The following is a 23,435-nucleotide window of genomic DNA, read 5'->3' on the forward strand; positions in this document are numbered from 1 at the left end:
TATAGTCCTTTAAAGAGAGGCCCGTTAGCGGCCCCTATAGTCCTTTAAAGAGAGGCCCGTTAGCGGCCCCTATAGTCATTTAAAGAGAGGCCCGTTAGCGGCTCCTATAGTCATTTAAAGAGAGGCCCGTTTAGCGGCCCCTATAGTCATTTAAAGAGAGGCCCGTTAGCGGCCCCTATAGTCATGTAAAGAGAGGCCCGTTAGTGGCCGCTATAGTCATTTAAAGAGAGACTGTTGATGGTTCTATAGTAATTTAAAGAGAGGCCCGTTAGTGGCCCCTATAGTCATTTAAAGAGAGGCCCGTTAGCGGCCCCTATAGTCATTTAAAGAGAGGCCCGTTAGCGGCTCCTATAGTCATTTAAAGAGAGGCCCGTTAGCGGCCCCTATAGTCATTTAAAGAGAGGACCGTTAGCGGCCCCTATAGTCATTTAAAGAGAGGCCCGTTAGTGGCCCCTATAGTCATTTAAAGAGAGGCCATTGATGGTTCTATAGTAATTTAAAGAGAGGCCCGTGTTTTGGGCGTGTTGCGTTTACTATTTAAGGAAGCTGCCTGTTGAGGACTTGAGGCATCTGTTTCTCAAACTAGACACTCTAATGTACTTGTCCTCTTTGCTCAGTTGTGCACCGGGTCCTCCCACTCCTCTTTCTATTCTGGTTAGGGCCAGTTTGCACTGTTCTGTGATGGCAGTAGTACAAGATCTTCAGTTTCTTGGAAATTTCTCACATGGAATAGCCTTAATTTCTCAGAACAAGAATAGTCCGACGAGTTTCAGAAGAGAGTTCTTTGTTTCTGACCATTTTGAGCCTGTAATTGATGCTGATGCTTTGTGGGTTAGCAGTCTGTACAGAAATGGTGCACGCAGATATTTAGTGTTCAAGTTACTCAGTGGTTATAAATGAGACCCCGGGTGTCTCTAGAACATTCCAAGTCGGGGTTGGGACCCCTATTGGAGGCACAGGGGAACTGCAGTGGAGTCCCCACATACAAAATGTACCTTTTTTTTGTTGCGAAAGAAAAATGTGTGTGTGTGTGTGTGTGTAGCCTGGAGATGTGTGATAAGCAGCAGAACTTCACCTTGTGTCCTGTGTGTGTGTGTGTGTGTGTGTGTGTGTGTGTGTGTGTGTGTGTGTGTGTGTGTGTGTGTGTGTGTGTGTGTGTGTGTGTGTGTGTGTGTGTGTGTGTGTGTGTGTGTGTGTGTGTGTGTAGCCTGGAGATGTGTGATAAACAGCAGAACTTCACCATGTGTCCTCTGTGTGACGGAGTGTGTGACTACTGGCACCTGTCCACCGCCTGTGGCACCGCCCGCGCATCCCACCTGTTCGACAACCCTGCCACCGTCTTCTTCGCTATCTTCATGTCCCTCTGGGGTATGTATTAATGTTCTGTTACCCCTTACTACCCCCATCTTCATGTCCCTCTGGGGTATGTATTAACGTTCTGTTACCCCTTACTGCCCCTTACTGCCCCTTACTACCCCTTACTACCCCCATCTTCATGTCCCTCTGGGCTATGTATTAACGTTCTGTTACCCCTTACTGCCCCTTACTGCCCCTTACTACCCCTTACTACCCCCATCTTCATGTCCCTCTGGGGTATGTATTAACGTTCTGTTCCCCTTTACTGCCCCTTACTACCCCCATCTTCATGTCCCTCTGGGGTATGTATTAACGTTCTGTTACCCCTTACTGCCCCTTACTACCCCTTACTACCCCTTACTGCCCCCATCTTCATGTCACTCTGGGGTATGTATTAACGTTCTGTTACCCCTTACTGCCCCTTACTACCCCTTACTGCCCCCATCTTCATGTCCCTCTGGGGTATGTATTAACGTTCTGTTACCCCTTTACTGCCCCTTACTACCCCTTACTACCCCCATCTTCATGTCCCTCTGGGGTATGTATTAACGTTCTGTTACCCCTTACTACCCCTTACTACCCCTTACTACCGCTTACTGCCCCTTACTGCCCCCATCTTCATGTCCCTCTGGGGTATGTATTAACGTTCTGTTACCCCTTTACTGCCCCTTACTACCCCTTACTACCCCCATCTTCATGTCCCTCTGGGGTATGTATTAACGTTCTGTTGCCCCTTACTACCCTTACTACCCCTTACTGCCCTTTACTACCCCCATCTTCATGTCCCTCTGGGGTATGTATTAACGTTCTGTTCCCTTTACTGCCCCTTACTACCCCTTACTACCCCCATCTTCATGTCCCTCTGGGGTATGTATTAACGTTCTGTTACCCCTTACTGCCCCTTACTACCCCTTACTACCCCCATCTTCATGTCCCTCTGGGGTATGTATTAATGTTCTGTTACCCCTTACTGCCCCTTACTACCCCTTACTACCCCCATCTTCATGTCCCTCTGGGGTATGTATTAATGTTCTGTTACCCCTTACTGCCCCTTACTACCCCTTACTACCCCCATCTTCATGTCCCTCTGGGGTATGTATTAACGTTCTGTTACCCCTTACTGCCCCTTACTGCCCCTTACTACCCCTTACTACCCCCATCTTCATGTCCCTCTGGGGTATGTATTAACGTTCTGTTACCCCTTACTGCCCCTTACTACCCCTTACTACCCCATCTTAACGTCCCTCTGGGGTATGTATTAACGTTCTGTTACCCCTTACTGCCCCTTACTACCCCTTACTCCCTTACTACCCCCATCTTCATGTCCCTCTGGGGTATGTATTAACGTTCTGTTACCCCTTACTACCCCTTACTGCCCCTTACTACCCCTTACTACCCCCATCTTCATGTCCCTCTGGGGTATGTATTAACGTTCTGTTACCCCTTACTGCCCCTTACTACCCCTTACTACCCCCATCTTCATGTCCCTCTGTATGTATTAACGTTCTGTTACCCCTTACTACCCCTTACTACCCCCATCTTCATGTCCCTCTGGGGTATGTATTAACGTTCTGTTACCCCTTACTGCCCCTTACTGCCCCTTACTACCCCTTACTACCCCATCTTAACGTCCCTCTGGGGTATGTATTAACGTTCTGTTACCCCTTACTGCCCCTTACTACCCCTTACTACCCCCATCTTCATGTCCCTCTGGGGTATGTATTAACGTTCTGTTGCCCCTTACTACCCCTTACTACCCCTTACTGCCCTTTACTACCCCCATCTTCATGTCCCTCTGGGGTATGTATTAACGTTCTGTTCCCCTTTACTGCCCCTTACTACCCCTTACTACCCCCATCTTCATGTCCCTCTGGGGTATGTATTAACGTTCTGTTACCCCTTACTGCCCCTTACTACCCCTTACTACCCCCATCTTCATGTCCCTCTGGGGTATGTATTAATGTTCTGTTACCCCTTACTGCCCCTTACTACCCCTTACTACCCCCATCTTCATGTCCCTCTGGGGTATGTATTAATGTTCTGTTACCCCTTACTGCCCCTTACTACCCCTTACTACCCCCATCTTCATGTCCCTCTGGGGTATGTATTAACGTTCTGTTACCCCTTACTGCCCCTTACTGCCCCTTACTACCCCTTACTACCCCCATCTTCATGTCCCTCTGGGGTATGTATTAACGTTCTGTTACCCCTTACTGCCCCTTACTACCCCTTACTACCCCATCTTAACGTCCCTCTGGGGTATGTATTAACGTTCTGTTACCCCTTACTGCCCCTTACTACCCCTTACTACCCCCATCTTCATGTCCCTCTGGGGTATGTATTAACGTTCTGTTACCCTTTACCCCTTACTGCCCCTTACTACCCCTTACTACCCCCATCTTCATGTCCCTCTGGGGTATGTATTAACGTTCTGTTACCCCTTACTGCCCCTTACTACCCCTTACTACCCCCATCTTCATGTCCCTCTGGGGTATGTATTAACGTTCTGTTACCCCTTACTACCCCTTACTACCCCCATCTTCATGTCCCTCTGGGGTATGTATTAACGTTCTGTTACCCCTTACTGCCCCTTACTGCCCCTTACTACCCCTTACTACCCCATCTTAACGTCCCTCTGGGGTATGTATTAACGTTCTGTTACCCCTTACTGCCCCTTACTACCCCTTACTACCCCCATCTTCATGTCCCTCTGGGGTATGTATTAATGTTCTGTTACCCCTTACTGCCCCTTACTACCCCTTACTACCCCCATCTTCATGTCCCTCTGGGGTATGTATTAAATTTCTGTTACCCCTTACTACCCCTTACTACCCCCATCTTCATGTCCCTCTGGGGTATGTATTAACGTTCTGTTACCCCTTACTGCCCCTTACTGCCCCTTACTACCCCCATCTTCATGTCCCTCTGGGGAATGTATTAACGTTCTGTTACCCCTTACTGCCCCTTACTACCCCTTACTACCCCCATCTTCATGTCCCTCTGGGGTATGTATTAACGTTCTGTTACCCCTTACTACCCCTTACTACCCCCATCTTCATGTCCCTCTGGGGAATGTATTAACGTTCTGTTACCCCTTTACTGTCCCTTACTACCCCTTACTACCCCATAGTACCGCCCCCTCCTGTCCATCAGTCTGTATGTCAGCCAGTCAGCTAGCTAGTCATCCCATCAGCCAGCCAGCTTGTCAGCCAGCCAGCCGTCCCGTCAGCCAGCGAGCCGCCCCGTCAGCCAGCGAGACACCCCTTCAACCAGCGAGCCATCCCGCCAGCCAACCTGCCAGCCAGCCCATCAGTCAGTCAGCCAGCCCGTCAGTCAGCCAGCCCGTCAGCCAGCCAGCCAGCCCATCAGTTAGCTAGCCCGTCAGCTAGCCCGTCAGCCAGCCCGTCAGCCAGCCCGTCAGCCAGCCTGTCACCCATCCCATCAGCCAGCCCGTCAGCTAGCCAGCCAGCCAGCCAGCCAGCCAGCCAGCCAGCCAGCCAGCCAGCCAGCCAGCCAGCCCATCAGTTAGCCCGTCAGCCAGCCCGCCCTTCAGCCCGCCCGTCAGCCCGCCCGTCAGCCCGCCCGTCAGCCCGTCAGTTAGCCCATCAGTTAGCCCGTCAGCGAGCCCGTCAGCCAGCCCGTCAGCGAGCCCGTCAGCCAGCCCGTCAGCCAGCCCGTCAGCCAGCCCGTCCGCCAGCCCGTCCGCCAGCCCGTCCGCCAGCCCATCCGCCAGCCCGTCCGCCAGCCCGTCAGCCCGTCCGCCAGCCAGCCCGCCCGTCCGCCAGCCCGTCCGCCAGCCCGTCCGCCAGCCCGTCCGCCAGCCCGTCCGCCCGTCAGCCTGTCCGCCCGTCAGCCCACCCGTCCGCCAGCCCGCCCGTCAGCCAGCCCGCCCGTCAGCCAGCCCGTCAGCCAGCCAGCCCGTCAGCCAGCCAGCCCGTCAGCCAGCCAGCCCGTCAGCCAGCCCGTCAGCCAGCCCGTCAGCCAGCCCGCCCGTCAGCCCGCCCGTCAGTCAGCCCGTCAGCCAGCCCGTCTGTGGGGGGCCAGGTCTGCGTATTATTAGACACAGTAGGACCTCTGGGGGTGTAACCAGAGTGTAACCCCCCGCTGCTCTGCTAACACTGTCTCAGGTTTCCTCTGCTAGAGTTGGTGGACTCATTTTCACATGTCTGTGATCATGTCTGTGTGTGTCTGTGATCATGTCTACGTCTGTGTGTGTCTGTGATCATGTCTGTGTGTGTCTGTGATCATGTCTGTGTGTGTCTGTGATCATGTCTGTGTGTGTCTGTGATCATGTCTGTGTGTGTCTGTGATCATGTCTGTGTGTGTCTGTGATCATGTCTGTGTGTGTCTGTGATCATGTCTACGTCTGTGTGTGTCTGTGATCATGTCTGTGTGTGTCTGTGATCATGTCTAAGTCTGTGTGTGTCTGTGTGTGTAGTTGCGACGTTCCTGGAGCACTGGAAGCGTCGTCAGATCAGTTTGAACCACAGCTGGGACCTCACAGGACTAGAGGAAGAGGAGGTACACACCATTACATATAACACCTCACAGGACTAGAGGAAGAGGGACACCATTACATATAACACCTCACAGGACTAGAGGAAGAGGAGGGACACCATTACATATAACACCTCACAGGACTAGAGGAAGAGGGACACCATTACATATAACACCTCACAGGACTAGAGGAAGAGGAGGTACACACCATTACATATAACACCTCACAGGACTAGAGGAAGAGGGACACCATTACATATAACACCTCACAGGACTAGAGGAAGAGGAGGGACACCATTACATATAACACCTCACAGGACTAGAGGAAGAGGAGGTAAACACCATTACATATAACACCCCACAGGACTAGAGGAAGAGGGACACCATTACATATAACACCCCACAGGACTAGAGGAAGAGGAGGGACACACCATTACATATAACACCTCACAGGACTAGAGGAAGAGGGACACCATTACATATAACACCCCACAGGACTAGAGGAAGAGGAGGGACACCATTACATATAACACCCCACAGGACTAGAGGAAGAGGAGGGACACACCATTACATATAACACCCCACAGGACTAGAGGAAGAGGAGGAACACACCATTACATATAACACCCCACAGGACTAGAGGAAGAGGAGGGACACCATTACATATAACACCCCACAGGACTAGAGGAAGAGGAGGGACACACCATTACATATAACACCCCACAGGACTAGAGGAAGAGGAGGGACACACCATTACATATAACACCCCACAGGACTAGAGGAAGAGGAGGGACACCATTACATATAACACCCCACAGGACTAGAGGAAGAGGGACACACCATTACATATAACACCCCACAGCCTCACAGGACTAGAGGAAGAGGAGGTACACACCATTACATATAACACCCCACAGGACTAGAGGAAGAGGAGGGACACCATTACATATAACACCTCACAGGACTAGAGGAAGAGGAGGGACACCATTACATATAACACCCCACAGGACTAGAGGAAGAGGAGGGACACCATTACATATAACACCCCACAGGACTAGAGGAAGAGGAGGGACACCATTACATATAACACCTCACAGGACTAGAGGAAGAGGAGGGACACCATTACATATAACACCCCACAGGACTAGAGGAAGAGGAGGTACACACCATTACATATAACACCTCACAGGACTAGAGGAAGAGGAGGGACACCATTACATATAACACCTCACAGGACTAGAGGAAGAGGGACACCATTACATATAACACCTCACAGGACTAGAGGAAGAGGAGGGACACCATTACATATAACACCTCACAGGACTAGAGGAAGAGGAGGTACATACCATTACATATCCCGTCCCACCACGTCCCGTCCCACCACGTCCCGTCCCATCCCACCAAGTCCCATCCCATCCCACCAAGTCCCATCCCATCCCACCAAGTCCCATCCCATCCCACCAAGTCCCATCCCATCCCACCACGTCCCATCCCACCACGTCCCACCCCACCACGTCCCACCCCACCAGGTCCCACCCCACCAGGTCCCACCCCACCAGGTCCCACCCCACCAGGTCCCACCCCACCAGGTCCCATTCCACCACGTCCCATTCCACCACGTCCCACTCCACCATGTCACATCCCATCCCACCACGTCCCATCCCACCACGTTCCACCACTTCCCATTCCACCACTTCCCGTCCCACCACGTCACGTCCCACCACGTCGCGTCCCACCACGTCCCACCACGTCCCACCACGTCCCACCACGTCCCATCCCACCACATCCATCCCACCACGTCCCATCCCACCACGTCCCACCACGTCCCACCACGTCCCACCACATCCCACCCCGTCCCATCCCACCACGTCCCACCACGTCACACCACATCCCACCCCGTCCCGTCACACCACATCCCACCCCGTCCCATCCCACCCCGTCCCATCCCACCCCGTCCCGTCCCACCACGTCCCGTCCCACCACGTCCCATCCCACCACGTCCCACCACGTCCCGTCCCATCCCACCACGTCCCGTCCCATCCCACCACGTCCCACCACATCCCACCACGTCCCATCCCACCACGTCCCATCCCACCACGTCCCATCCCACCACGTCCCATCCCACCACGTCCCATCCCACCACGTCCCACCACGTCCCGTCCCACCACGTCACGTCCCGTCCCACCACGTCACGTCCCGTCCCCCACCACGTCCCGTCCCACCACGTCACGTCCCGTCCCACCACGTCACGTCCCGTCCCACCACGTCACGTCCCGTCCCACCACGTCACGTCCCGTCCCACCACGTCACGTCCCGTCCCACTCCTTAATGTAACCACTCCTTAATGGTTACTATACTCCACCCCTTAATGGTTACTATACTCCACCCCTTAATGGTTACTATACTCCACCCCTTAATGGTTACTATACTCCACCCCTTAATGGTTACTATACTCCACTCCTTAATGGTTACTATACTCCACTCCTTAATGGTTACTATACTCCACTCCTTAATGGTTACTATACTCCACTCCTTAATGGTTACTATACTCTACTCCTTACTGGTTACTATACTCCACTCCTTAATGGTTACTATACTCCACTCCTTAATGGTTACTATACTCCACTCCTTAATGGTTACTATACTCCACTCCTTAATGGTTAGGTTACTATACTCCACTCCTTAATGGTTACTATACTCCACTCCTTAATGGTTACTATACTCCACCCCTTAATGGTTACTATACTCCACCCCTTAATGGTTACTATACTCCACCCCTTAATGGTTACTATACTCCACCCCTTAATGGTTACTATACTCCACCCCTTAATGGTTACTATACTCCACCCCTTAATGGTTACTATACTCCACCCCTTAATGGTTACTATACTCCACCCCTTAATGGTTACTATACTCCACCCCTTAATGGTTACTATACTCCACCCCTTAATGGTTACTATACTCCACCCCTTAATGGTTACTATACTCCACTCCTTAATGGTTACTATACTCCACCCCTTAATGGTTACTATACTCCACCCCTTAATGGTTACTATACTCCACCCCTTAATGGTTACTATACTCCACTCCTTAATGGTTACTATACTCCACCCCTTAATGGTTACTATACTCCACTCCTTAATGGTTACTATACTCCACTCCTTAATGGTTACTATACTCCACTCCTTAATGGTTACTATACTCCACTCCTTAATGGTTACTATACTCCACTCCTTAATGGTTACTATACTCCACCCCTTAATGGTTACTATACTCCACCCCTTAATGGTTACTATACTCCACCCCTTAATGGTTACTATACTCCACCCCTTAATGGTTACTATACTCCACCCCTTAATGGTTACTATACTCCACCCCTTAATGGTTACTATACTCCAGTCCAACTGACACCAGGCCTGGTCCTCATCACTGACTGACCATCAGAACAAATGAACCGGTCTCTCTTCTCCCCAGGACCACCCGAGGCCCAAGTATGAAACCGTCCTGCTCCAGAAGAGACAGATGATGAGGAACAAGGAGAAGAAGAACGAGAAAAACAAGAAGAAGAAGAAGATTGAGGTGGGGATATCTTGTACTCCCCCCAGGATTTAAACCTCTCAACTGGTGTTTGATCTGTTGCCAATGTACAAACACCAGCTTTCTACCGGTAGAAAGCCCAGGGGCACTGTGTAGAGAGAGAGCCCAGGGGGACTGAGTAGGGGGGGGGGTGCTATGGTATAGAAAGCCCAGGGGCACTGAGTAGAGATGGGGGTGCTATGGTATAGAAAGCCCAGGGGGACTGGGTTGAGATGGGGGGGGGGGTGCTACGGTATAGAAAGCCCAGGGGGACTGAGTAGAGTGTGGGGGTGCTATGGTATAGAAAGCCCAGGGGCACTGTGTAGAGATGGGGGTGCTACGGTATAGAAAGCCCAGGGGCACTGTGTAGAGATGGGGGTGCTACGGTATAGAAAGCCCAGGGGGACTGAGTAGAGATGGGGGTGCTATGGTATAGAAAGCCCAGGGGCACTGAGTAGAGATGGGGGGTGCTATGGTATAGAAAGCCCAGGGGACTGTGTAGAGATGGGGGTGCTATGGTATAGAAAGCCCAGGGGGACTGGGTTGAGAGGGGGGGGTGCTATGGTATAGAAAGCCCAGGGGGTGAGTAGAGATGGGGGGGTGCTATGGTATAGAAAGCCCAGGGGCACTGTGTAGAGATGGGGGTGCTATGGTATAGAAAGCCCAGGGGGACTGAGTAGAGATGGGGGTGCTACGGTATAGAAAGCCCAGGGGCACTGTGTAGAGATGGGGGGTGCTACGGTATAGAAAGCCCAGGGGGACTGAGTAGAGATGGGGGGGTGCCATGGTATAGAAAGCCCAGGGGCACTGTGTAGAGATGGGGGTGCTACGGTATAGAAAGCCCAGGGGGACTGAGTAGAGATGAGGGGGTGCTATGGTATAGAAAGCCCAGGGGCACTGTGTAGAGATGGGGGTGCTATGGTATAGAAAGCCCAGGGGGACTGAGTAGAGATGGGGGTGCTATGGTATAGAAAGCCCAGGGGCACTGAGTAGAGATGGGGGTGCTATGGTATAGAAAGCCCAGGGGGACTGTGTAGAGATGGCGGGTGCTATGGTATAGAGAGCCCAGGGGGACTGAGTAGAGATGGGGGGTGCTAAGGTATAGAAAGCCCAGGGGGACTGAGTAGAGATGTGGGGTGCTACGGTATAGAAAGCCCAGGGGGACTGAGTAGAGATGGGGGTGCTATGGTATAGAAAGCCCAGGGGCACTGAGTATAGATGGGGGGTGCTATGGTATAGAAAGCCCAGGGGGACTGAGTAGAGATGGGGGGGTGCTACGGTATAGAAAGCCCAGGGGCACTGTGTAGAGATGGGGGGTGCTACGGTATAGAAAGCCCAGGGGGACTGAGTAGAGATGGGGGGTGCTATGGTATAGAAAGCCCAGGGGCACTGTGTAGAGATGGGGGGTGCTACGGTATAGAAAGCCCAGGGGGACTGAGTAGAGATGGGGGGTGCTATGGTATAGAAAGCCCAGGGGCACTGAGTAGAGATGTTGGAGCAGCCCCATGCAGAGCCGCTGTCTGTCTCTCCAGGCCTGTTGGAGCAGCCCCATGCAGAGCCACTGTCTGTCTCTCTCCAGACCTGTTGGAGCAGCCCCATGCAGAGCCACTGTCTGGCTCTCTCCAGGCCTGTTGGAGCAGCCCCATGCAGAGCCACTGTCTGTCTCTCCAGGCCTGTTGGAGCAGCCCCATGCAGAGCCACTGTCTGTCTCTCTCCAGACCTGTTGGAGCAGCCCCATGCAGAGCCACTGTCTGTCTCTCTCCAGGCCTGTTGGAGCAGCCCCATGCAGAGCCACTGTCTGTCTCTCTCCAGACCTGTTGGAGCAGCCCCATGCAGAGCCACTGTCTGTCTCTCTCCAGGCCTGTTGGAGCAGCCCCATGCAGAGCCACTGTCTGTCTCTCTCCAGACCTGTTGGAGCAGCCCCATGCAGAGCCACTGTCTGTCTCTCCAGGCCTGTTGGAGCAGCCCCATGCAAAGCCACTGTCTGTCTCTCTCCAGGCCTGTTGGAGCAGCCCCATGCAGAGCCACTGTCTGTCTCTCTCCAGGCCTGTTGGAGCAGCCCCATGCGGAGCTGCTGTCTGTCTCTCCAGGCCTGTTGGAGCAGCCCAATGTCTTCACATGTTACCATCATACCATGTTCCTAACCACTGTTGGCTGGAGGGATATGGTTGGAGGGTGGGAAGGTGTGTGTGTGTTGGCTGGAGGGTGGGAAGGTGTGTGTGTGTTGGCTGGAGGGGGGGAAGGCGTGTGTGTGTTGGCTGGAGGGATATGGTTGGAGGGTGGGAAGGCGTGTGTGTGTTGGCTGGAGGGACATGGTTGGAGGGTGGGAAGGTGTGTGTGTTGGCTGGAGGATGGGAAGGCGTGTGTGTTGGCTGGAGGGATATGGTTGGAGGGTGGGAAGGCGTGTGTGTGTTGGCTGGAGGGTGGGAAGGCGTGTGTGTTGGCTGGAGGGATATGGTTGGAGGGTGGGAAGGCGTGTGTGTGTTGGCTGGAGGGATATGGTTGGAGGGTGGGAAGGCGTGTGTGTGTTGGCTGGAGGGATATGGTTGGAGGGTGGGAAGGCGTGTGTGTGTTGGCTGGAGGGATATGGTTGGAGGGTGGGAAGGTGTGTGTGTGTGTGTTGGCTGGAGGGATATGGTTGGAGGGTGGGAAGGCGTGTGTGTGTGTTGGCTGGAGGGATATGGTTGGAGGGTAGGAAGGCGTGTGTGTTGGCTGGAGGGATATGGTTGGAGGGTGGGAAGGCGTGTGTGTTGGCTGGAGGGATATGGTTGGAGGGTGGGAAGGTGTGTGTGTTGGCTGGAGGGATATGGTTGGAGGGTGGGAAGGCGTGTGTGTTGGCTGGAGGGATATGGTTGGAGGTTGGGAAGGTGTGTGTGTTGGCTGTTTGTGTCCTGTGTTCAGCCATGCTCTGTGTTGCAGCCTGTGCAGCGGGAGGAGGACGTGGCGGCAGGGAAAGACAGGTGGAGACAGAAGTTACTGTCTGCTATGAACACGGGGACATCGGTAACACTCCTCTTCTCCTCTGCCTGCTCCTCTTCTTCGCCTGCTCCTCTTCTTCGCCTGCTCCTCTTCTCTGCCTGCTTCTCTTCCTCCTCCTTTTGCTCCTCCTTCTCCTCATCCTCTCCCCTCCTCTTGCTTCTAAACAGGCAGACTCTCAGGAACTTTCTATTTGAGCAGCAGTTAGGTTAGCGAGCTGCTGTGTGCCCGAGGAGGCTGTGTGGCCCGAGAGGCTGTGTGGCCCGAGGAGAGGCTGTGTGGCCCGAGGGAGGCGGCTGTGTGGCCGAGGAGCGGCTGTGAGAGGCTGTGTGGCCGAGGAGCGGCTGTGCGGCTGTGTGGCCGAGGAGAGGCTGTGTGGCCCGAGGAGCGGCTGTGTGGCCCGAGGGAGGCTGTGTGGCGGCTGTGTGGCCCGAGGAGCGGCTGTGTGGCCCGAGGAGAGGCTGTGTGGCCGCTCTCTAATGGCCTGGAGAGGATGGCAGCCGTCTTTTATTGGCTCTTAACCAACCGTGCTATTTTGTTTTGTTTTTTTCTCATTATTTGTCACTTATTTTGTGCATAATGTTGCTGCTACCGTCTCTTATGACCGAAAATAGCTTCTGGACATCAGAACAGCGATTACTCAACTCGAAAATTTCTCTTGAATGAGTCGGACGGGAACGATATACTCCAAACACCCGAACAGACCCTCATCCCTGTCATTCGCTGGAGAAACAAACAGAGATTTCCCGGAAAGAGATTGCCTTGTGAGGATCAGGTGGCGAGAGGCTAATCTGCCTTTGGCTAACAGTATGGATGGCAATGTTCAATCGTTAGAAAATAAATGAGACGAACTGAAAGCACGTATATCCTACAAACGGGACATTAAAAACTGTAATACGTTATGTTTCACAGTCGTGGCTGAACAACGACATTAATAACATACAGCTGGCGGGTTATACACTCTATAGGCAGGATAGCTCAGCGGCCTCTGGTAAGACATGGGGCGGAGGTCTATGTATATTTGTAAATAACAGCTGGTGCACGATGTCTAAGGAAGTCGTGAGGTTTTGCTCGCCTGATGTAGAGGATCTCATGATAAGCTGTAGACCACAGTAACTACATAGAGTTTTCGTCTGTATTTTTTTAAGCTGTCTACATACCACCACAGACCGATGCACTAAGACCGCACTCAATGAGCTGTATACCACCATAAGCAAACAGGAAAACGCTCATTCAGAGGTGGCGCTCCTAGTGGCCGGGGACTTTAATGCAGGGAAACTTAAATCTGTTTTGCCTCATTTCTATCAGCATGCTAAATGTGCAACCATAGTGAAAGAAAACTCTGGACCACATTTACACCACACACAGAGACCCGTACAAAGCTCTCCCTCCATTTGGTAAATCTGACCATAATTATATCCTCCTGATTCCTGCTTACAAGCAAAGCAGGAAGCACCAGTGACTCGGTCAATAAAAAAAGTGGTCAGATGAAGCAGATGATAAACTACAGGACTGTTTTGCTAGCACAGACTGGAATATGTTCCCGGGATTCTTCCGATGGCATTGAGGAGTACACCACATCAGTCACTGATTTCATCAATAGGGAAAGGGAAATATGAAATACCTAGCCAGTTGTACAACTGAATGCATTCAACTGAAATGTGTCTTCTGGAATGAACCCAACCTCTGAATCAGAGAGGTGTGGGGGCTCTACCTCTGAATCAGAGAGGTGTGGGGGGCTCTGCCTCTGAATCAGAGGTGTGGGGGGCTCTACCTCTGAATCAGAGAGGTGTGGGGGCTCTGCCTCTGAATCAGAGATCCTGGGTGTGGGGGCTCTACCTCTGAATCAGAGAGGTGTGGGGGCTCTGCCTCTGAATCAGAGAGGTGTGGGGGCTCTACCTCTGAATCAGAGAGGTGTGGGGGGCTCTGCCTCTGAATCAGAGAGGTGTGGGGGGCTCTGCCTCTGAATCAGAGAGGTGTGGGGGGCTCTGCCTCTGAATCAGAGAGGTGTGGGGGGCTCTGCCTCTGAATCAGAGAGGTGTGGGGGCTCTGCCTCTGAATCAGAGAGCTGTGGGGGCTCTGCCTCTGAATCAGAGAGGTGTGGGGGGCTCTGCCTCTGAATCAGAGAGGTGTGGGGGGCTCTGCCTCTGAATCAGAGAGGTGTGGGGGGCTCTGCCATAATTGACATCCTGAATCAGAGAGGTGTGGGGGCTCTGCCATAATTGACATCCTGAATCAGAGAGGTGTGTGGGGCTCTGCCTCTGAATCAGAGAGGTGTGTGGGGCTCTGCCTCTGAATCAGAGAGGTGTGTGAGGCTCTGCCTCTGAATCAGAGAGGTGTGGGGGGCTCTGCCTCTGAATCCAGAGAGGTGTGGGGGGCTCTGCCTCTGAATCAGAGAGGTGTGTGGGCTCTGCCTCTGAATCAGAGAGGTGTGTGGGGCTCTGCCTCTGAATCAGAGAGGTGTGGGGGCTCTGCCTCTGAATCAGAGAGGTGTGGGGGGCTCTGCCTCTGAATCAGAGAGGTGTGGGGGGCTCTGCCTCTGAATCAGAGAGGTGTGGGGGCTCTGCCTCTGAATCAGAGAGGTGTGGGGGCTCTGCCTCTGAATCAGAGAGGTGTGTGGGCTCTGCCTCTGAATCAGAGAGGTGTGGGGGCTCTGCCTCTGAATCAGAGAGGTGTGTGGGGCTCTGCCTCTGAATCAGAGAGGTGTGGGGGCTCTGCCTCTGAATCAGAGGTGTGGGGGCTCTGCCTCTGAATCAGAGAGGTGTTGGGGGCTCTGCCATAATCGACATCCTGGACGAACAGTGGATTAACTGTGTTGTTCAGGGAAAGAATGACAGATTTTTATGTTGTCAGCTCGGGGACTCTATCCAGCAACCTTTCGGTTAATGGCCCAACGTACCTACCCGCCAGGCCACCTCCCACTATGCCCAAGAGGTGCATCGATGATGTCGTTCCTGCAGTTACATCCCCGAACCAGAAGCCATTGATTACAGGCAACATTCGCTCTGAGCCAAAGGTTAGCGCTGCAGCTTTCAAGGAGCGGGACTCTAACCCGGAAGCTTATAAGAAATCCCGCTACGCCCTCCGACGAACCATCAAACAGGCAAAGCGTCAATACAGTACTAAGATCAAATCGTCCTACACCAGCTCTGATGCTCATCAGATGTGGCAGTGCTTGCCAGACGGATTACCAGGATGTGTACTCTGAGCATGTGCTGTCCAACTGGCAAGTGTCTTCACTGACATTTTCAACCTCACCCTGTCTGAGTCTGTAATCCCAACATATTTCAAGCAGACCACCATAGTCCCTGTGCCCAAGAACCTGCCTAAATGACTACTGACCCATAGCACTCACGTCTGTAGCCATGAAATGCTTTGAAAGGCTGGTCGTGGCTCACATAAACACCATTTTCCCAGAACCCCTTGGTCCTCAGATCCTCAAAAGGTTTTACAGCTGCACCATCGAGAGCATCCTGATGGGTTGCATCACTTGCAACTGCTCTGCCTCCGACCGCAAGGCACTACATAGGGTAGTGTGTACGGCCCAGTACATCACAGTGCCAAGCTTCTTGTCATCCAGGACCTCTATACCGGTGTCAGAGGAAGGCCCTAAAAATTGTGAAAGACTTAGTCATAGACTGTTCTCTCTGCTACCACACGGCAAGCTTTACCGAAGCGCAAAGTCTCGGTCCAAGAGGCTAAGGGCTTGTATGTGACAAATACGATTTGATTTGACTACAGACTGAAGCAGGAACATGGTTTCACTAACTGAATAGAGACAGAAACATGGCTTCACTAACTGAATAGAGACAGAAACATGGCTTCACTAACTGAATAGAGACTGAAACATGGCTTCACTAACTGAATAGAGACTGAAACATGGCTTCACTAACTGAATAGAGACTGAAACATGGCTTCACTAACTGAATAGAGACTGAAACATGGCTTCACTAACTGAATAGAGACTGAAACATGGCTTCACTAACTGAATAGAGACTGAAACATGGCTTCACTAACTGAATAGAGACAGAAACATGGCTTCACTAACTGAATAGAGACAGAAACATGGCTTCACTAACTGAATAGAGACAGAAACATGGCTTCACTAACTGAATAGAGACAGAAACATGGCTTCACTAACTGAATAGAGACAGAAACATGGCTTCACTAACTGAATAGAGACTGAAACATGGCTTCACTAACTGAATAGAGACTGAAACATGGCTTCACTAACTGAATAGAGACTGAAACATGGCTTCACTAACTGAATAGAGACTGAAACATGGCTTCACTAACTGAATAGAGACTGAAACATGGCTTCACTAATTGAATAGAGACTGAAACATGGCTTCACTAACTGAATAGAGACTGAAACATGGCTTCACTAACTGAATAGAGACTGAAACATGGCTTCACTAACTGAATAGAGACTGAAACATGGCTTAACTAACTGAATAGAGACTGAAACATGGCTTAACTAACTGAAGAGACTGAAACATGGCTTCACTAACTGAATAGAGACTGAAACATGGCTTAACTAACTGAATAGTGACTGAAACATGGCTTAACTAACTGAATAGTGACTGAAACATGGCTTCACTAACTGAATAGAGAATGAAACATGGCATCACTAACTGAATAGAGACTGAAACATGGCTTCACTAACTGAATAGAGACTGAAACATGGCTTCACTAACTGAATAGAGACTGAAACATGGCTTCTTTAACTGAATAGAGACTGAAACATGGCTTCACTAACTGAATAGAGACTGAAACAAGAACATGGCTTCACTAACTGAATAGAGACAGAAACAAGAACATGGCTTCACTAATTGAATTGAGACTGAAACATGGCTTCACTAACTGAATAGAGACTGAAACATGGCTTCACTAACTGAATAGAGACTGAAACATGGCTTCACTAACTGAATAGAGACTGAAACATGGCTTCACTAACTGAATAGAGACTGAAACATGGCTTCACTAACTGAATAGAGACTGAAACATGGCTTCACTAACTGAATAGAGACTGAAACATGGCTTCACTAACTGAATATAGACTGAAACATGGCTTCACTAACTGAATAGAGACTGAAACATGGCGTCACTAACTGAATAGAGACTGAAACATGTCTTCACTAACTGAATAGAGACTGAAACATGGCTTCACTAACTGAATAGAGACTGAAACAAGAACATGGCTTCACTAACTGAATAGAGACAAACAAACATGGCTTCACTAACTGAATATAGACTGAAACATGGCGTCACTAACTGAATATAGACTGAAACATGGCGTCACTAACTGAATAGAGACTGAAACATGGCTTCACTAACTGAATAGAGACTGAAACATGGCTTCACTAACTGAATAGAGACTGAAACATGGCTTCACTAACTGAATATAGACTGAAACATGGCTTCACTAACTGAATAGAGACTGAAACATGGCTTCACTAACTGAATAGAGACTGAAACAAGAACATGGCTTCACTAACTGAATAGAGACAAACAAACATGGCTTCACTAACTGAATATAGACTGAAACATGGCTTCACTAACTGAATAGAGACTGAAACATGGCTTCACTAACTGAATAGAGACTGAAACATGGCTTCACTAACTGAATAGAGACTGAAACAAGAACATGGCTTCACTAACTGAATAGAGACAAACAAACATGGCTTCACTAACTGAATAATCAAATTGTATTGGTCACATACACGTGTTTAGCAGATGTTATTGCAGGTTTATCGAAATGCTTGTGTTTCTAGCTCCGACAGTGCAGTAATATCTAACAATTTCACAACATATACCCAATACCTACATATCTTAAGTAAATGAATGGAATTAAGAATATATAAATATATGGAGGAGAAATGTCAGAGCAGCATAGACTAAGATACAGTAAAATAGAATACAGTATATACATACGAGATGAGTAATGCAAAATATATAAACATTATTAAAGTGATTAGTGTTCAATGTATTCAAGTGGCCAGTGATTTACACTGTCCTCGGTAGTGAAGGAGAGCCCACTGTCCTCGGTAGTGAAGGAGAGCCCACTGTCCTCGGTAGTGAAGGAGAGCCCACTGTCCTCGGTAGTGAAGGAGAGCCCACTGTCCTCGGTAGTGAAGGAGAGCCCACTGTCCTCGGTAGTGAAGGAGAGCCCACTGTCCTCGGTAGTGAAGGAGAGCCCACTGTCCTCGGTAGTGAAGGAGAGCCCACTGTCCTCGGTAGTGAAGGAGAGCCCACTGTCCTCGGTAGTGAAGGAGAGCCCACTGTCCTCGGTAGTGAAGGAGAGCCCACTGTCCTCGGTAGTGAAGGAGAGCCCACTGTCCTCGGTAGTGAAGGAGAGCCCACTGTCCTCGGTAGTGAAGGAGAGCCCACTGTCCTCGGTAGTGAAGGAGAGCCCACTGTCCTCGGTAGTGAAGGAGAGCCCACTGTCTTCGGTAGTGAAGGAGAGCCCACTGTCAGGAGGGGTAAGGAGACACTGTGGCCCCATCCGAGGACACCCCCAGACAGGGCCAAACTGTCCGTGATTGTCTGTAGACCCTGCCACATGCGTCTGGTGTCTGACCTGTTGAATTGTGACTCCACTTAATAATAATAATAATAATAATATTATGAATTGTGACTCCACTTTGTCTCTATGCTGACGTTTTACTTGTTTGATTGACTTCCGGAAGGAATTAACTTGTTTGATTGACTTGCGGAAGGAATTAACTTGTTTGATTGCCTTGTGGAAGGAATAACTACACTGTCCATATTCTGCCATTGTTCCCAGTCACCTTGCCGTGGTTAAATGCAGTGGTTCACGCTTTCGGTTTTGCGCGAATGCTGCTATCAATCCACAGATTCTGGTTAGGGTAGGTTTTAATAGTCACAGTGGGTACAGCATTGCCTATACACTTCCTGATAAACTCAGTCACCGTATAATCAGTAAATCCCCAGTATAATCGAATAGAGCCTGAAACAGAAACCTTGTTAACTGACTAGAAAGGAAATTAGCAGTACTGTGGCCTGGTTGAACACAGCAGATTATATCCCATCTTAACCCAGCCTCCCGACCTTCACCCAGCCTCCCGACCTTCGCCCAGCCTCCCGACCTTCGCCCGGCCTCCCGACCTTCGCCCGGCCTCCCGACCTTCGCCCGGCCTCCTGACCTTCGCCCGGCCTCCCGACCTTCGCCCGGCCTCCCGACCTTCGCCCGGCCTCCCGACCTTCGCCCGGCCTCCCGACCTTCGCCCGGCTTCCCGGCCTTCGCCCGGCCTCCCGGCCGCCCCGCCCGGCCTCCCGGCCTCCCCTTCGCCCGCCCAGGACCTCCCGGCCTTCGCCCGGCCTCCCGGCCTTCGCCCGGCCTCCCGACCTCGCCCGGCCTCGCCCGGCCTCCCGACCTTCGCCCGGCTTCCCGACCTTCGCCCGGCTTCCCGGCCTTCGCCCGGCCTCCCGGCCTTCGCCCGGCCTCCCGGCCTTCGCCCGGCCTCCCGACCCGACCTTCGCCCGCCCGGCCTCCCGACCTTCGCCCGGCCTCCCGACTTTCGCCCGGCCTCCCGACTCCCGACCTTCGCCCGGCCTCCCGACCTTCGCCCGGCCTCCCGACCCGACCTTCGCCCGGCCTCCCGACCTTCGCCTGGCCTCCCGACCTTCGCCTGGCCTCCCGACCTTCGCCCGGCCTCCCGGACTTCGCCCGGCCTCCCGACCCGACCTTCGCCCGGCCTCCCGACCTTCGCCCGGCCTCCCGACCTTCGCCCGCCCGGCCTCCCGACCTTCGCCCGGCCTCCCGACCTTCGCCCGGCCTCCCGACCTTCGCCCGGCCTCCCGACCTTCGCCCGGCCTCCCGACCTTCGCCCGGCCTCCCGACCTTCGCCCGGCCTCCCGACCCGACCTTCGCTGTCTCTCAAGACCCGACCTTCACCCAGCCAACCGACCTTCACCCAGCCTCCCGACATGACCATAAACCTGTCTGACTTCCTCTTCCCTTCCGTCTGACGTTGCTCTGACTAGATGGCAGAACATTGTCACTAGGTGCCTTGTGGTACATCTCTGTACTCTGTTAATTCCTGCTCTAGATAGAAAGGGTGTGTGTGTGTGTGTGTGTGTGTGTGTGTGTGTGTGTGTGTGTGTGTGTGTGTGTGTGTGTGTGTGGTGACATATGGCCCAGAGGAAATCCCATGACAGTAATTTCCCAAAGGGCTTAGCGGCCTGCAGGGAGGAGGAGTGTGTGTGATGCACTCTGACAGGGATGTGGTGGTGTCAGGAGAGAGTCCTGACCTTGTAGTGGGTCTCTTTGGGTTCATTTCAGTGCAAGACCACATGGTTACCACCCTCAGCAGGGGTGCTGAAACCCGGATGCATCCAGTTTACAGGGGAAATGGAAAGAGAGCCTGTGAAGCAACTTCCTCTTTTGGACGTTAACAAGCAGACACTCCAGCTTAACTCCTCCTCCACAATTACTGGATTGGTTGAACAGTGCAGAAGAGAACCATCCAGACAGGACCAGAATGAAAGGCCTGCTACATTAGGTTATATGGACACTAATCTCCTGTGTTACTGCCATCACTGTTACTAGGAGGGGGAGAGGTGGGCGGGGGGGGGAGAGGTGGGCGGGGGGGAGGAGAGGTGGGCGGGGAGGGGGCGGGGGAGAGGTGGGGCGGGGGAGAGGTGGGCGGGGGGAGAGGTGGGGGGGGGGACGAGGAGGTGGGCGGAGGAGGAGGTGGGTGGGGGAGACGAGAGGTGGGCGGAGGGGAGGTGGGGGGAGGTGGAGAGGTGGGGGCGGAGGGAGGCGGAGAGGAGAGGTGGGGGGACGAGAGGTGGGGGCGGAGGAGACTAGGTAGGTGGTGGATGTGTGTGGGTGCTAGGTAGTGTTTGGGTGGGTGGATGTGGGTGGGTGGGTGCTAGGTGGTGGATGTGTGTGGGTGGGTGCTAGGTGGCGGATGTGTGTGGGTGCTAGGTGGTGTTTGGGTGGGTGGATGTATGGGGTGGGTGGGTGCTAGGTGGTGGATGTGTGTGGGTGCTAGGTGGTGCTGTTGTCCACCTTATGATCTGACAACGTACTGCATCACTGGGACATCTTGGGTCACTGTCTGTGTGTGTTTCAACTTGTAATGTCACAAGTACTGGGAAATGGTTTCTAGCAGCTTCAAACCCAACAATGTAGTGATCACTATCAATGGTAGGGTTGGAGTCCTGTGTCAGAGGTGCTAGTCCTGTCTCAGAGGACCATACAGCAGTCCTGTCTCAGAGGACCATAATGATCCTCAGAGGACCATAAAGCAGTCCTGTCTCAGGGACATCTACAGTCACTGTCTGAGGAACATTGGTTAATGGCCAACTGTCTCAAGGACCATACAGCAGTCCTGTCTCAGAGGAACAGCAGTCCTGTCTCAGAGGACCATACAGCAGTCCTGTCTCAGAGGACCATACAGCAGTCCTGTCTCAGTGGAAGCAGTCCTGTCTCAGAGGAACATTGGTTAATGGCCAAACAGCAGTCCTGTCTCAGAGGAACATTGGTTAATGGCCAAACAGCAGTCCTGTCTCAGAGGACCATACAGCAGTCCTGTCTCAGAGGAACATTGGTTAATGGCCAAACAGCAGTCCTGTCTCAGAGGACCATACAGCAGTCCTGTCTCAGAGGACCATACAGCAGTCCTGTCTCAGAGGACCATACAGCAGTCCTGTCTCAGAGGACCATACAGCAGTCCTGTCTCAGAGGACCATACAGCAGTCCTGTCTCAGTGGAACATACAGCAGTCCTGTCTCAGTGGTCTTTCTGGATCTTTACTGGTGTCTACTGTTCTACCCTGTTCTCTACTTGTGTCTTCTGGTCTATCTTGGCTTCTGTTGACTTCTGTAGGCTTCTACTGGTCTATATTGGCTTCTGTTGGCCTCTACTGGTCTATATTGAGCTTTACTGGTCTATTCTGGTCTCTACTGGTCTCTTCTGTTCTCTACTGGTCTCTACTGGTGTCTACTTGTCTCTTCTGTTGTCTTCTGTTGTCTTCTGGTCTCTACTGGTCTCTACTGGTCTCTACTGGTGTCTACTTGTCTCTTCTGTTGTCTACTGGTCTCTACTGGTCTCTACTGGTCTCTACTGGTCTCTCTGTTCTCTCTGTTCTTTACTGGTCTACTAGTCTCTTCTGGTCTATATTGGTAATCTACATGTGCTTGTGCTCTTAATGTGTCTCTAACCTCTAACCCAGACAGGTGTGGAGAAGCTGACCTGGAGGGACCGTCTGCCTGGATACCTCATCAACATCTCCTCCATCCTCTTTATGGTGACTGTGCTTTTAGTTTGGCCTGATGTTGTCTCTCTCTCTCTGTCCCTCTCTGTCTCTCTCTTATTCTGTGTCTCTCTCTCTCTGTCTCCTCTCTGTGTCTCTCTCTCTCTCTGTCTCAAATCTCTGTGTAATTATATTTTGGTTTTCTCATTTACATTTACATTACATTTAAGTCATTTAGCAGACGCTCTTATCCAGAGCGACTTACAAATTGGTGCATTCACCTTATGACATCGAGTGGAACAGTCACTTTACAATAGTGCATCTAAATCTTAAAGGGGGGGGGTGAGAGGGATACTTATCCTATCCTAGGTATTCCTTAAAGAGGTGGGGTTTCAGGTGTCTCCGGAAGGTGGTGATTGACTCCGCTGTCCTGGCGTCGTGAGGAGTTTGTTCCACCATTGGGGGGCCAGAGCAGCGAACAGTTTTGACTGGGCTGAGCGGGAGCTGTACTTCCTCAGTGGTAGGGAGGCGAGCAGGCCAGAGGTGGATGAACGCAGTGCCCTTGTTTGGGTGTAGGGCCTGATCAGAGCCTGGAGGTACTGAGGTGCCGTTCCCCTCACAGCTCCGTAGGCAAGCACCATGGTCTTGTAGCGGATGCGAGCTTCAACTGGAAGCCAGTGGAGAGAACGGAGGAGCGGGGTGACGTGAGAGAACTTGGGAAGGTTGAACACCAGACGGGCTGCGGCGTTCTGGATGAGTTGAAGGGTTTAATGGCACAGGCAGGAGCCCAGCCAACAGCGAGTTGCA

At 52.1% G+C, this 23,435-nt stretch overlaps 1 protein-coding gene across 1 annotated transcript in view; it reads left to right on the forward strand.

The window, feature by feature from the left end:
• LOC124024259 (anoctamin-1-like) overlaps positions 1–22,682 on the forward strand; it is a gene marked incomplete at its 3' end in the record, with an annotated part of 63,105 nt that extends 40,423 nt beyond the window's left edge. The window contains exons 12-16 of the mRNA XM_046338250.1: positions 1,208–1,368; positions 5,795–5,877; positions 9,328–9,432; positions 12,349–12,432; positions 22,608–22,682. Coding sequence (XP_046194206.1) covers positions 1,208–1,368; positions 5,795–5,877; positions 9,328–9,432; positions 12,349–12,432; positions 22,608–22,682 — 508 coding nt within the window. The remainder of the gene's footprint in view (positions 1–1,207; positions 1,369–5,794; positions 5,878–9,327; positions 9,433–12,348; positions 12,433–22,607) is intronic.
• Between the last annotated feature and the right edge of the window lie 753 nt (positions 22,683–23,435).

The sequence above is a fragment of the Oncorhynchus gorbuscha genome, unplaced genomic scaffold, assembly GCF_021184085.1.
Source record: "Oncorhynchus gorbuscha isolate QuinsamMale2020 ecotype Even-year unplaced genomic scaffold, OgorEven_v1.0 Un_scaffold_1808, whole genome shotgun sequence".
Lineage (NCBI taxonomy): Eukaryota > Metazoa > Chordata > Actinopteri > Salmoniformes > Salmonidae > Oncorhynchus > Oncorhynchus gorbuscha.